Here is a 15,832-nt window from a genome sequence, read left to right on the forward strand (position 1 = left end):
CCCCAGAAGGGGTAGGTACGTAATCTGGAAGGGGTTGAATATTTTTAGGGAAATGAGGAAAGACGTGGAGATAACCCGGCGTCGACATTTATATGATATGATATTTTAGTAACCTGCAAGCCACCGCTGAGGTGTGCGGCAGGGGATGTATACACACCAGACTAATTTTGATCCAAATATGACCCTACCGCGGTTGGACAATGTTATTCGGTCTGATCCTTAATTGTTCGCGGGCAAAATGACATCTTAAATCGCACTGTTCTACGCTTAATCTCCATAATTGTATTGACATGATCTCCCCTACCATAGTAAAATTGGGGTAAATAATACATTTTAAACATCACTGCTAAAGAGACAACCTTCCAATTTATGCAAGAGATTTAATCTGCAATTCAACCTTCCACTCCGTGAGTGATTCCCAGCCTAGCTCCTCTAATATTTTGGATACGCTATTAAGTTTATCATAAAGTTTTACAAATCTAGCTCCTCTACGCTGCACGCGATCCAATTCGGCATATCAATCCAACATTGTGATGATCCCGTATATTATCAGCATATTAAAAATGAGGCCTAACCAGCGGGGCTACTCTAAACGAAAGGCGCCAAGGAGTCATCTAATTAACATCCCATCCGACGGACGACGCACTCGTTTAAAGCGCTCTCCACATGGCAATCCAAGTAGGGATCGGGATACCACTGAAAAATCCTGCCACCACCGGAATGCGAGCGGGGTGGGAAGACAGTACATTAGCCAGCGCGCCATCCTGATCCCCATCTGAGCTCATTTGTTCAGTACATTCCCGACTTATTATGTCAATCACCAACCCACGTAACGTGCAAGTTTAATGGTATATTGAAATCACATTTTTCTCCCTTTCTAATATCTCTCTGAAACTCTGACTGGTAACCATTTGCTCGGGTTGGATGGGTTCGAATCATGAAGAGTGAAGATTTTTTTCCGTGGTAACCCGATTCCTACTTGCGTTGCTTTGTGGAGAGCACTTCACTCGTACAAGATTTGTACAAAAAGTTTTAGAAAAAGTTTCGGAAAAATATATTTATTTCAGATATTGCTACAATGTCTCAAAATTCTTCAAATTGCATCCTTTGAGCATTGACATACTTTTGCCAGCGGCTTTCCGAGACTCGAAGGCTCCCTAGTAGGTGGATTCCGGAAGTTCCTTAAGGGTACGCGTGCAAGCTTCTTTGGCAACACTTAGGGTTCCATGGTGGGGTCCTTTGAGGGAGAATTTCACTTCTTGGAACAGTAAATAGTCTGCTGGTGCCGTGATTATGTTGTCCAAAAAGTCGGGGTCTCCTTCAACGCACTGCAGATGGCCTTCGCAAGCAGGCACTCGACTGCTTTTGGTCGTCAATCAAGACCTTCGGCACGAGTTTAGCGCAGATCTTTCTCATCGCCAAAATTCATTAATAATGGTGTGCACTTTCACCTTATCAATGGCAATACGATCTGCGATCATGCGCACACTTAACGGAAGGTCTGAATTCAGCACTTTACGCACACGTTGAACGATTTAGTCGGTTCTTGACGTCGACGGCCGTCCAGCGCGGGGCTCGTACTCCACACTCTCTCAGCCAATTTTGAAGAGCTTGCGCTACTTAAAAACTGCAGTTTGTGACATACTTTCATCCTTGAACACTTAGCAAATCATGCCCAATGTCTTTGTACCCGATTTCCCCAGTCCAATACAAAATTTTATGGCGTACCGCTGTTCAATCGTTTGCTGAATTTTGCGTTTGCACCGGGTCACTCGACAGGGGTCCACTAAAAACACAATCTAGTCTGAACGGACGCTCGCAGGCGATTGGCGCTTGGAGCGTGCTAGCGGTCACACCCCGCATCACCGAGCCTGCACGCTGCGACGTACGGACACATCAGTAAAAAAATGTTTCCCTTACTTTTTACACGAACCTTGTCAGTGAGGACTCCTTGGCGCCTTTTGTTAAGAGTAGGCTAATGCCGACGCCAGGTTTCTCTCCACCCAACGAAAACGTTTCCTCCTCTCTCATCCATCGCTAATGGCGCAAATGACCTCTGCTCTCGGTCGTCTCCCGTAAACTACTAATGCTCGCTTTCCTCGCATGATATTTTCTTCTACTGCGCATCGCGAGGACTTCTTTTTGTTTGTCCTGCATTATTTCCATCTTAATTGCATCGTAACTTCTACCTGACCTCATGTTGCGTAAAAAATCAATTCTCTTTTCCTTCCTCTACCTTAAGCATCCCAATAATGGTCATGCTTTAGCAAAAATATTTGTAAAAATATATTAAAAATTATTTCATGATGCCTAAAAACAAATTCTCTTCCTTCCTCTGCCTTAAACATCCCAATAATTTTCAGGTATGAGCGAAAATAATTTTCATATATTTTTTTCTATAAAAAAACTTAAAAAGTCATGTGAATTTTGAAACCAATCACAATTATACAAATACATGATACACATCGAAATTCACATCCAATCATACACATACAGATATGCTCAGAGCACAGGAGGTATTCAAAATTAGTTCCGAGGGTTTAAGTAACATTTAATATGTATTTTATAAAAGCCACAAATGTTCCTCGGAGGGGTGGAGGCATGCGTGTCACCCGTATCCTTGGATCTGCTGTTTCTGGATGAGCACGGCCTGTTCCTTGGTATCGGGACCTATAAACATTGGTTTATAGGATCGTCTGTGCGTGGAGAGTGGTTCATTTTCGACTTAAAGAATGCCTTAGTGCTAGTTTGACTGCTAACGATCTCGGCACGGTTCATGGTAAGAATCCCTCCAAAATCAAATGGTTACCGCATGACGGAAAGCCAAGCATTAATACATGACCTTTCCTCAGCCCGTGTGACTGCGGACTTATAACGTATTTACATATGAGGGAATCCCGAGGTATAAGAGTGGAGTATTAAGTCGCTGCTGCACGTGGTTTCTCTCATTGTTCATTTTCCTTGTATGTGGTGAGAGACTTGCGAAAACTTGAAATCTTAAAAATAATGTTAAAAATGTAAAAGAAAACTTTAAAATGTTTATTCATTCCTCATCAAAAACTAGGAATCTTTTGGCAAAGATCATACGTACGAAAATCCCGTTTGATTTTTAAATCGGGCATCTTTTTATTTACTAATAAATCAAATATGATTGTTAAATACGGTATCATTCAAACGCGAAAATACGTTTTTTATAAACCTTGATAAAAAAACGGATGTTAGCCATGAATTTTATTTTCAAACTGATCATATGAATAGACTAAGCGACCTCAATTTTGATACTAACTGATGAAAATCAATTTTTAATTAGGAAATGAAACGCAAATTCATTTCAGACATATCTCTATGTAATTGTTCCATAATGAATAATATCAAAATAAAACTTTATAATTTCACATATTAAATTTTATTTCGTTCGTGAAATTACAAGTTTTATTTTGACATTATTCATCAAGGTAACGCAATGATCATTAGATGCATTCTTGCAATTGTTGCCAAATTTTCCCCTATCGAGTTTCAATATTTCTATTTTTTACCTTTCTTATCCCGGACCTCTATCACATCGACATGCCAAGACTTTCACTTACCCTGATTAGGTAGTATGTGTGGTTGTACTCAGTATAGTACTTGGACTTCTACCGGCCATGTTACGCAAGCACGCATTGAGAGACCACTCTTCATTTGGTTTGTCAAGAGCGACTGCTGTTTCCAGAAATTTCATGGAATTTTGCTTCATATGCTAAATATTTTATAAAAATTGAAAAAGTAAACTGCGCTCTGTAAAGTAGAAAGGGTTAAAATTTTAACCTTTTATTGGAACGGAAATGGATACCTTAAATATCAGCGACACACAAAAAATTTTAAAATATCTGATTCGTTAGTGAGTGATGTTATAGCTTAGAACTATTCTGCGGAGAGTATCAAATATCCAAAAAATAGCCATTTTTTAACGTAAGAATCAATAGATCTGGATTCACTGATTGAGCGGCTACCTTTCTGAATTGCACTGCATCACCAATTTTCCATCACATAGAAGTCATAGGGTGACAGTAAATTTTTGCATTAAATTTTGCAATTTTTGCATGATGACTGTCACCCTGAATTAACGCAAACTTGTCATTAAAATTATCTAAAATGTTTACTGTGCTTGTTTCGGTGGACTTGATTTCTTCTTTTAAAGAGACTGAGAGACTTTAGGGAGATTTCTTCCTCAGATTTCGTGACCGAATCTAATTAAAATGTTTGTCGAGGAAATTGAAGTGAATATGCATTAATCATGGGGTTAGTTTGGTGCGATTTTCTAATTTATTTCCCACTGACCAGTCTCTTCAAAGCGTTCATATTTCGTCGCTGCCATGTCTTCTGCCAAGCCCATGGCATGTATTCCATTCTAGTATTCCTCCTTTGTCCTTCCAGTTCACTTTGCCTTCCACCACTATCCCAGCCATCGAATCTGAAACGCAATAAACCGATGTTTTTGGGGACACGAGTCACCACTAGTTTACTTTCAAATTCATTTGCTTACTTCCTGACACACATTTTGAGAAGAACAGATGAACGTGCCTTCGGCTCTTTGCTCCATTCCTCAATACTCCATGTTTTATTGATTCACTGCTGCATCAAAAACTGAACATTACCGCATTTTGTCTCCACACGGGCCGCAATATTACCCTTCTATTATCCTTTTAAGGCATTCCAGAAAATCTAGAATCATTTCAATCGACTTCATTGAATGTGTTCCCCAATTTTGCGAATGCAATGAATGCTTTACCGCACATATATACATATATGTATATATATGTGTGTGTGTGTGTGGAATTCCGAGAAATTATAGTGTCACTCTCCGTTCTTATGCAGATGATTCTTGTTCACGACTTACCTAAAGTAAGGTATTATTGCTTTTCTATGCATTTCAAGTGAGTAGGGAATTTTCGATTGGGTTTCCTTCAGTAGCGGTGTGCGATCCGCTTGTTTGCCAATACAAACGTACCTATATTGCGAGCAGAATTCTATTTGCCCTCATCCTCTTTCCCAACCCTTGTCTTCCTCTAGTTTTCTCGTCATTGAATTTATCAGGCCTTTCCTTTCTGACCTTCCACCCGAGTTTAAAAAAGCAAAAATCATCATGCATTTTTTTAATATTTAACTTTGAACATTTAAATAACAATAGGTCGTGAATACTGACCAAGGTTTAAATTTAATATTTACTCGGGTTTTTCTAGAGTCAGCTAAAGTTTTCTCCTTGAAACATTACTTCTTGAAAGGGGTCAACGTTCCATAAGCTATGTCGTTTTAGCTCAAGAGTTAAGCAGAAACAAAGGCTGGATAACTGCCCATTGTGCTAAGTGTTTTGGCTTCCCATTGAATTTCAACAACGCGTTCTATTCTGACGTCAAGTTTTATTACAGAACCATTTTTGGCGAGTTGTCATCAAGATTCATCCATTTAATGATAAGTACGACAAATTTCATACCCAAAGCCGTTGATTTAAGAATGCATGGGGACCAGAAATATTTGTAGCTTATGATTTTGTTCGCAAATTCTGCATTTCAATCAATACCCTACTCAAATCGGCAGAACATCGTCATAAGGCTGGATATTTCACTAATGCTTCACGGCCATCCACGTGGCAGTAATTTCGGGAACCCTACTAGATGGTATTCAACGATTCACCATGCAGATATTTGTTCGATTGGTCGAGTGAATACTGCTACTTGTACAGTCCGCGATCCTTGCGGAGTAAATAAAAAAATAATGCTCGCTACGCTTTAGTATTCGTGAGAGGACAAATAACTCTTCCGCACGTATTGAAAGTTAAATTATTGTTCTCATTATTATCATATCCTTGTGCGGAAGTTTATTTACTAGAGGTCAATTTGTCAGTATATAAATATTTTTAATTATTTCTCATTGCATTTCGTTTACTTAAAATTGCTTTCCTCAATAAGGACATGGCATTTGTTTTGATTTCAAGGTCACAACAGTCATGGACGAGAACCCATTCAAATCAACGATCTATGATTCGCTAGTTAAAGTTTCCGCTTGGGATAGTGACGTTTCTTGAGTTTTGCCAGCAAAAAAAATCCGTTTATATACTGAATTTTATTGCTTCAAGTGCCTACACTACTTATAATGCAATTAGTGACACGAGAAAAGTATTTTTTATGTAATATTTGATGTAAGTATACCTTATCTATCAAAAGCGATGGTTGCCAGGAAAAACTACCTTCAATGAGTTATGGCCGTACAAATTAGCTTATCTGGGTTATATTAATAGACTAATTTATTCCAAAGAAACTGCGGGAGATGCCGCAACAGTGATTTTTAACGGAGTTGCATTGAGACTAATTTATATTACAATATTAATTAATCATGATTGATAGATTAATTAATCATGATGCATTTGGAAGCGCGATAAACTATATAGTTTATGTAGTTTTGGATTTTCTCACTGGAAAGTCAATGCGTGTGGCATATTATTTTTTTAGAGACATTAATTTTTGGAATTCCTCAGTGTTAAGATCTTATTATATAGAGCATGATGGTTACAAATAATTGAAGTAAATTTTAATTTAATTTCTTGATTGCTTATTGTTGTAAAGGAAACACGCTGGATCTATGACGCCCTTATATTTTCCTATCATCTTGAATTCTCAATTTTTACTCCAGTATCTGGTACTCCATTTCAAAGGAAGTGAGTTGGCGTCCTCGGATGTTAATGAATATTTTTCCTGGTGTTACAATGGTACGTCAAAGTTTAGCAATTTAGTATGCGAAGCATGGTTGCGAATTCACTCATAACTTTCCCTCATCCAGGTGATAAATTTGAAGGCATGGTTTATTAATAATGTGTTTTCGTATACCAGATCTCCGCATCAAACATACGCTGGTATCATTTTAACTAAAGGGTGTCGCTTCCACGCATTATATGTTTGTCGGGACGAGCGTGACGTCGCCAGCTAAACATATTCGATGGGCATGACGAGGGCCTCAGATGGGGCCAATTGAGGTTAGCTGTATGAAGTGGCGAGATTGAGTGACGGCACAAATAAACCACACCATCAACGAGAAGTGACACTAAGAGCATTTTTAGAAATCGCGTGGGCAATAGTGAGAGTTGATATTATCGAGGAGCTGAAAGGACCTGAAATGAGTTACTGGGTATCAGGTCCAGATGCAGAAAAGATGCAGCTATACCCACAAAATTTAAGGGTTAAATGGAAGAAGGGATCTTATAGGGTCTCAATTTCGCCCGAATAAAGACGTTTATCTATCTTGAACTTAAAATTAAATTTAAAACACTTCGCTTTTCCACACAAAAAACTTTTATTTATGACCTAGGTTTCGTTATGGTATAACGTCATCTGGTCAGGTATACCATAACGAAACCTAGGTCATGAATAAAAGTTTTTCTATGTGGAAAAGCGAAGTGTTTTAAATTTAATTTTAAGCTCAATATGAAGAATTCCCACCAAGTGACGTCAGAAACTGTTTTATTTGTTTATCTATCAATCAAAATACCCCATGGACCACTACAAGAGCATGATGGGTGGGTGGGGGGGAGGATTAAGGTAATAGCCACATCTATTAGTTCATACATGCATTTGAATGTACATTACATCACATACGCTTATTTGGAGTACATTATTATATGGATGCGAAACTTGGACATTGGGAAAGAGGGAAAAGGCTCGGTTTGAGGTAATTGAAATGCGGATTTGGAGAAGGATAACAAGTACAAGATGAATGGACAAGAAAAGTAACATAGAAGTGTAGAGAGAAATTGAAGAGAAAAGGAATCTAATAAAAGAGATGGAGAAAAGGAAAATTAAATTTGTTGGGCACGTTCTGAGACATAGCAAATTCCGTGGAAAATATAATGGAGGATAAAATAATAGGAAAAAATGAAGAGGGAGGCCAAGGAAGATATTTATAGATGATATAAAAAGTACAATTAGAGTAAAAATCTAAAATAACTGAAAAGAACGGCATTGGAGAGAGACCAATGGTTGCAACGACAAGGCTCAGCCTTTTGAAGATGATGGTGATCATATATGGTAAGACTGTTGTGCATAGGCACATACATGCCTATAAAAATCATTCATTGAGAGACTTAATCATTAAGTGTTCTTCTAAGTAAATATATTCATTTGCTTGGATTGAATTTTCTCATGATTGCGTATAGGTCGTGGTAAGAAAATACTTGAGTTCGCCGTGAAGGCTTCCGCAGAGTGTAGCCATTGAAGGTCCACTTCTGACCTAAAGACGCCGACAGCACTGCCGGAGAAACGGTCGTCCTAGAAAATGGACCCACACGGAAGATATCCCGGAATATTTGCATATTCACCGAATAATTTGCCGGTGATGGTGTCCATCTGTCTCATCTTATCCCGGTTGTCTGATATATTTAGATAATTCGGTGCCATTAATATAATTCGCTCTCTGCCACAAAGAAAAACTTTAAGTATCCGGTACCTTTCTTTAAGTCTCCAAACTTTGTCCATTCCTAATTAAAGATAAGCCTAATAGAGTTGGTGGATGAGTATCTATAACAGTTAACTCACAGTTCAGTAGCTGCCGTTATGAATGCTATGAGAAAGATGTGGAAAGCTTTTGGTGTAGCGTGAACTGCAAACACCGCAGAAAATTATTAATTTGTTCCCTTAATCCTACACTTATTCAACATGTTGAAAGGAAATCGTCCAGATTCGTTAAAATGACAATGAAAATAAGTGAGTGTGACGGGTATGTTGGAAGAATCAGGTTGGAACCCCTTGATTCACGGCGAGAGCAGGTAGGACATTTTTAAAATTACAGGGTACCTGAGTTTCCTTGCAACACGGAGGGAATTATTATGGTCTCATTGGTATTGGTGTATTTGACCACCGAGATAAAATAGAGGGAGAGATATGCAGTCACTCAAGTACGCGTTCTTCCCTCGCACGATACGTATTCACAACAAAATCTTATGTTTACCTAAAACAACCATGTAATGAATTAGTCAATAATGGCATGATGTACAAAGACAGGCTTGTGTGTGTCTGTACGAGTACTATTGTATATGAGGCAATATATATTCAACTACACTAAGGGTTGTACATGTTTGGCTGGTACCCCACCACTCACAACCAAACGCTCTTGAGGCGGCTTGCTTGGCATTGTGTAGACGCAGATGTTCTCGCCAACATCGATGTCGTAAAAATATCGCGAATCACTTGAAAAGATTCTAAATATATTCGCCAAGTACTCGTTAGAACTGTAAGATAGCTCACATCAACAACCTTTCTCCATTGCGGTAATAGGGAGTATCCCAGAAATTAAGGGGCCGATTTCTTTCACACCCATACTTTTACATCAATATTCTCCCCGCCACATACCCTCACGGTGGCCTATCGGATTTCGTGTAGGTTTGAACAAATTTCTCTACCAAGATTAAACATGTATTCTGCAGTAATTTGAGATTTTTATAATGTCCTGATAGAAATCTGATCAGTCTCAAACTTAGTTAGGAGATTTAGCCTAAATATTATTCTTCGTTTTTGAAACGGGTCCTGCCACATATCCTTATTAACAATTTTGCCATATTTCTCCCTTTGACATGCATTCTTTAAAAACTCTCGTTGCCCTACGCTGCACGCATCTAACACTTTCATTAAACCTGCCTCATGAGGATCCCAGATACTAGCAGCACACTCCGTATTTTAAAGATTCTACATTCGTTAGGTAGCTTCCATTAATGCTGTGAGCAGTTTGGGGATAGTCATTACGTTTTAAATAGGTCATAACAAAACAATTTAAATGACTTAATTCTAAATGCCATACATTGCTCCATTCCTGAATAGTCTCAAGGCCATAAGCCAACGCATCTGTATCCAACTGGCAGCCAATATGCCTATACACTACTGCGTCGTCAGCACACAGGCGAATCTTACTCCTGACTACGCCAGAAGCGGGCCTACGACGCCCCCTTGGGGAACGCCCGAAGTTATTCCAAACGCACCATCAAAAACGAATCGTTGTGTGGGACTTCAAGAATTTTCTGATCAAATGATCATCATTCACATGACATTATTCCAAAGCTGGTCCATTCCAAACTTGGTCGTAAGCATCTTATGGGGCACCTTTTCGAAAACCTTTTTAAAATATAGAAATATCGCTTTAACCTGAATGTTATAATCACCCCACACTGAAGCTTTGTGGACAATAAGAGATAACTGTAAGACGTACCCTTTCGGAAACCATGCTGATTTATAATTAATCAATCCTGGCTGTCAATATTTCTCGTAATAGTTGTGGAAATTATGTGTTCCCGAACTTTACATGAAATTGAATTCAGACTATATGTACCGATGTAACCTCCAATCGAAAGTTTGCGATCAAGAATCATTGTATCGATTTTTATTAGATTTTCGATTTTATCGCTGATTGTGCTTTCCGTTCGCCGTGAAAGTCTTTTGAAAACTTAAAAAGAATAAGTTTACGCAAGCATAGCGGTTAATATTTGTCTAGCTTAAAACTAGACAAAGCATGATTAATAGTTATTCCGGTTATAATTTGATTGGCGTGCGTGATAGGAAAGAAAAGCAGACAAAAATGTATGATTGAATCAAGTACTTTTTTCCTCAAATCTATTAAGGCAGCAAGGCAACTAAATTTGTAGCGTTATCACTTCACCGTGGTGCTGTATTATGTTCTATATAATGCAGCACCGCAGTGATATTCTATTCGACTAATAAGTGCTAATTATGGGTATGTTCTCCAATATTATGTTTTAATAGTAAAATATGGTTTGTATTTTAAGAGCCCAATGACCTATGAGTGCGTTTTGTCACTCATATCTGTTCATCTTGGCTAGAGGACATAAAGCGGTTGAGGAGAAAAACTTCGATTTATATTTAAATATTTCCACTTGATTCGACAAAGTATTTCAATCGATACAAATTTGCATAATGAATTTGAGTCGGCATGTCAAATTATCACATCGAAAGTCTAGCGATGTAACCATAAAACTGTATTGATATTTTCGAGTCAGCTGCCCCAGTACGATGCCGAACCTTGAAGGCAGGCACAGTATTATCCCACCAACCGGTCGCCCGTTCCCCCCACTCCCACCCAAATAATACCTGGTAAAGCGACCGATTGGAATGCGCTCCTGCGGCACTCGCTAAACTTCCCGCCCGTCTCGTGTCGAGGGCGGACAAGGACGGAGGCCGACCGGCCCTGGGGCGTGTCCCCCACGCGGAAGGAGAGACGCGGGAGGACGCCCCTTCTCTTGCGGACGGTCGACCGCGGGCCTCCTGCGTCCGAATCTGCCAAAGCTATCTGAAAGAGAGACGCGGGTAGGGAGAGGATGACTGAGTGGGGGAGTTTGAAGGGGGAGAAGTGGAAATGGCAAGTGAAAGCTAGGCAGCCAGCAGCTTCAAAACTCCCCCGGCGGGGATTCCCGGGAAAGCATTAACCCATTCCACACCACAAACCCGGTGGCACCATCCCCTCCCACCACACTCTCACCTCGTTTTCCCCGCTTCCCTCCCACCAACCGCGGCCTCCTCCCCTCCTCACCTCCCTCCCGCTCATTTTTCCCCGAGCGCATTATTCAACTCAACCGCTCGCGAGCAAGGCGTTCGCCCCGCGATACGTCGCCGACCGTAGTCCAACCAGCCGAGCCGCCGACGCGACCGCCAAGTCCTCCCGAAAGCCACCGGAAGAATCACGCTCGTTCGGGCGAGCCTTCCACGAGAGCGGGCGAAGATAGGGAGATCCGAGGGGCGCATCGGACCACGGAACCCGCCCCATGGGGATGGCGAACCCTGAGGTAGGGACAAAGAGATACCCTTCTCCATCTCCACTGCGTGGAGGGAAGTTCCGTCCGAATGCGGTGGGGATGTTAATCGGCGCTCCTCTGAGTATCTGCCGGCGTCCCACTGCGGGAATCTCGTGCTCGGTTCCCAGGAGGTGGTGAAATTTTTCGATAAAATGTGCGACTGAATTTGTGCTAGGGGGAAGTAATCTCTTGTGACTTCTCTTGCTGAAGCTTAAGTTATTTGTATGGCCTTCGCGATGTCTACATTAGAATGATCAACTCCTACGTAACCTAGAGAGAATAGATGTCCGAGTATGTTAGGTCAACTTTTGGGGGTTCCTGTGAGCGGAGTCGTACGGGAAATTGCAGAAAATATTATCAAACGTTGGAATTTTTTTAAAGGTTTGAATTAATTTGAGTGGCATAGGATTTACTTTGACAACGACTCTAAATAAAAGTTGCAGTCATTCGTAAGCGTGGCATTGGAATACGACTTATTGCACGAATTCTGCCCAGAATAAACCCTACATATGCTCCATAATCCACCGAAGAAAATTCAGTTTTCTGCAAAGACGAACGAACTGAACGAAATTGACGCGTGTAGTACATGGATGATGACAGTGAGGGTAAGCCTCGCTATGGAACCAATAAACGAAAATTCATTGATTTTTGGAAGTTTTAATTTAATAATTTGTCATTCCGCTCGTTCAATCGAGATCACTGATGTATTTTTCTTTGATGAACGAATTCGTGTTTCAAATCAAATTTACTCACGATGATTAATTTCGTATTGCGGTGTACACGGATTTGAACTAGTTTCACGTACACCTGTTTAATAGTATATGTAAATTTTAATATGTTTAATAGTATATGTAATGTATTTATCCACGGCACCGATCATTAGCCCATTCACTTCACATTCTAAATGCTACAGTGGAATCTAATCCTCACAAAGTACTCGCTGACGATCACGAATGAATTTATAATGACTATCATAAAGTTTGCCCTACTTAAAAAAAAAATCCGGAGGAATGTGTGTTGGGAATCTTTCCATATTTTCCTCTTACTATTACCTAATTTTTGAGATAAGAAAGATGAAATAGCCTATCTTCTCCACATATACAATCGGAATGTCAAACATGGCTATAGGATTACTATAGCACATGGTGTTGTGATTCCCAATCAGGGTTTCACGGAACCCTGAGCTACATGGAGTTCGTTACAAGGGTTCTGCGGAAATTTCCTAAAAGAATCTGTAAGCCCGGTGTAAAATGCATTATTTTTTAAAACTTAAATCTGTTATTAATGAAAAATATGGTGCGAAACTTTATTATTATAATCAGAAGTTTGAGATAATTATTATTTATTATCCTTATCGCTTCGCGTGCTTATTTGGGAATGCTCACCTGCAATACCTTACCGCGCATCAGTCAAACACGGATTTCACAGAACTTAACGAAGTATTTACCCTTTTTTCCTATCATCGATCTCATCCTCAACTCTTTACGTATCCTAGATCACTTCCAGCGATCCAAAACAATTCAAATGACCACGGTCGACACAAGTGCATCGTACAGTTTGAAATCCAGAGATGTTGCGGGATTACTCAACCTAATTTGGTATTCAAGGTGGGATGTACCGTACCTTTACGTTTCAATGCCGTGGCAGTAGTTCAAAAGTTTGCCCTTCCGACAAAGCGACGGTAAACATCGTTGTGGACATTTGACCCATTTTTTCTTCTTGCTGTCAGTCATTGTGTTAGGTGTGCCCGTCGACTGTCTTTTCTAAAATACCAGGAAGGATCAAATGGGATGGCCAATATTTACATATATGTAGATGCTTCTTGCATAGGCACGCACTCCAAGGATATCGTAGTCGATTTTTCATGTATACACTTTCCCTTCGTGTCATGTGAGGAGTTTAAATTGTGGTAAAGCGTCCGACGAATAGACCGCTACGATGTACGACTCTCAGTTTCTGAGGTCGTGTGCGCTTACATGTAGCATTGTGATGACAGTTTAATGAAGTCACAATCTCTTTTTATGGCAAACAAAGAACTGAGAACGTTAACCTCAAAAAGCATCGGCGCTGAGATCCCGTAGTGTTAAACTTTGGAATCGTATTAGTAGTAGTGTTAAGGGAGGCGACCGACAGCTGAGGTCATTTGCGCCATAGGGGATGGATGGGAAAGGAGGAAGGGTGGAGAGAAACTCGGCGTCGGCATAAGCCTACTCTCAACGATAGGCGCCAAGGAGTCCGCAGTTAAACGACTCATCCGACGGACGGCATGCTCACTCATAGTGCTCTTCACAAAGCACCTCAAGGAATCGGGATACTGCTGAAAAAATATCTGCCGCCCACGGGATTCGAACCAGGATCTACTGGGTGGGAATCCAGAGTGGTTGAAATCGTGAACGCCAGTTTTTCTGCAGGGTAAAATCGTAAATAATAAACAATTGATGTGACGCAATGGTTTTAGTGGGAGTCGTGATTTCAATCTGGAATGTAATCTTGATATTGCAAATTTGCAAGATGATTCACACGAAGGAGAATTTAAATGTGCGCAATGTTAATCGAAATTATCATTCGACTGGAGTCCCCATCCTATGGCTGTGTTTCACTTGATATGTTTGTGTATAACTGTCAACAGGGTACTCTACTTGAGCAAGTGAAATATTTAGGAGGGGGACTGAGTTATCGTGTTTAGGTGTTGCATCTGAGAGCATTGGACGCGATTGTAAAGATTGAGTTTTGGATCGAGAGAGATCCGACGCCGGCCTACTGTAAATAGAAGTCGCTTAAGTATTCGTGGTGTAACGGGCCAATCTTCTTCGGTCGGAGTATTGAACGCCTTGGACGAAATTTGAAAAACATGGGCGTCATCTCACAGGAAACGTATTGATCGACATTTCGTAATTGATGTCCTGCCATTCGATATCCGGTTTTTCTGGACACGGCCACCTTCACTCAAGTTGTGAGTTGATTTTCCGTGTATCCGATCTTCCTGGGAAACCTCGGGCGGCATAGGGAAACGAACTGGTCCCCCTGCCTTGTAGCTGTGAATTTCACTCGCCGTATCGCATTGGGAGGGCCGTGTATACAAGTGCATTTGTGTATGAGGTGATATAAAATTATTTGGTATTTTACCATTTAAGGTAAATTTTGGATGGACTTCTACTGTATGCTTCTACACTTCTTAGTCTCGCCTAGCCATATATATGTAAACCATAAAAACTAAGCAACCCGAAGGTCGGTTTGCTAGGTGATGGCAGAGTTCACCCAGTACTAAGCCCGACGGCGTGTGAAATTCACACATTCTGGTAGGGGGGTCAATTCTTTCCCCTGCGCCGGTTATGGTTTCCCAGGAAGATTTGGTTCCTGAAAAATCAATAGCTTGAAGATGAAGGTTCCCAGGGAGGTTTATCCGGGAATCGCCTACTAACCGGAGGGCCCGGCTTCGATTCCCGGGCAAACCTCTATTAGTACCGTCAGCTCCGACCTGTGTGGCAGGTGGGTGTTTGTGCCCCAACACCCCCGCCATGGGCCTCAGCGGCGGCTTGCTTTGATGTACATGTGGTAAGAAGTGAACTCTACCATCACATATTAGAGGTTTAGATATCGTAGATTGTATCATATCGTATCGTACGAGACCCTTCCCATGTAGATCCTTCCCATGTAGATCCTTCCCATGTAGATCCTTCCCATGTAGATCCTTCCCATGTAGATCCTTCCCTTGCGATTCATTAATGCTAAGGTGACTTTGAATGGAGCATTAAACGGGTCATAGTCTGGCTTACCGTAACGTTTCGTATGCAAGCACGCGCGAAAGCACTCTTAGTTTTATTCATTTAACGTCGGGAATATTTTCTTTCGATTGGGGGACTTCTTCGTTTTTGCCGGTCAGTTTTGCGATCTCATTTTCCTCTTGCGGTTGCGACTTTCTCTACCTTACCTTGTGTAATTTCCTTCGTTTTGAGTTTCTTTCGTTCATTGGTACGATATCCTAGACGCCACGTATTGGAAGAAGAA

General features: G+C 40.7%; 1 protein-coding gene across 1 annotated transcript in view; it reads left to right on the forward strand.

Moving 5' to 3' along the window:
• Positions 1 to 11,622: 11,622 nt before the first annotated feature.
• Positions 11,623 to 15,832, forward strand: part of LOC139686785 (sodium-dependent phosphate transport protein 2A-like) — a 101,418-nt gene continuing 97,208 nt past the window's right edge. Inside the window, exon 1 of the mRNA XM_071583829.1 lies at positions 11,623 to 11,815. Within this exon, the coding sequence (XP_071439930.1) occupies positions 11,795 to 11,815 (21 nt within the window). The 5' untranslated portion in view covers positions 11,623 to 11,794. The remainder of the gene's footprint in view (positions 11,816 to 15,832) is intronic.

The sequence above is a fragment of the Hetaerina americana genome, unplaced genomic scaffold (assembly GCF_022747635.1).
Source record: "Hetaerina americana unplaced genomic scaffold, ioHetAmer1.1.p SCAF_15, whole genome shotgun sequence".
Lineage (NCBI taxonomy): Eukaryota > Metazoa > Arthropoda > Insecta > Odonata > Calopterygidae > Hetaerina > Hetaerina americana.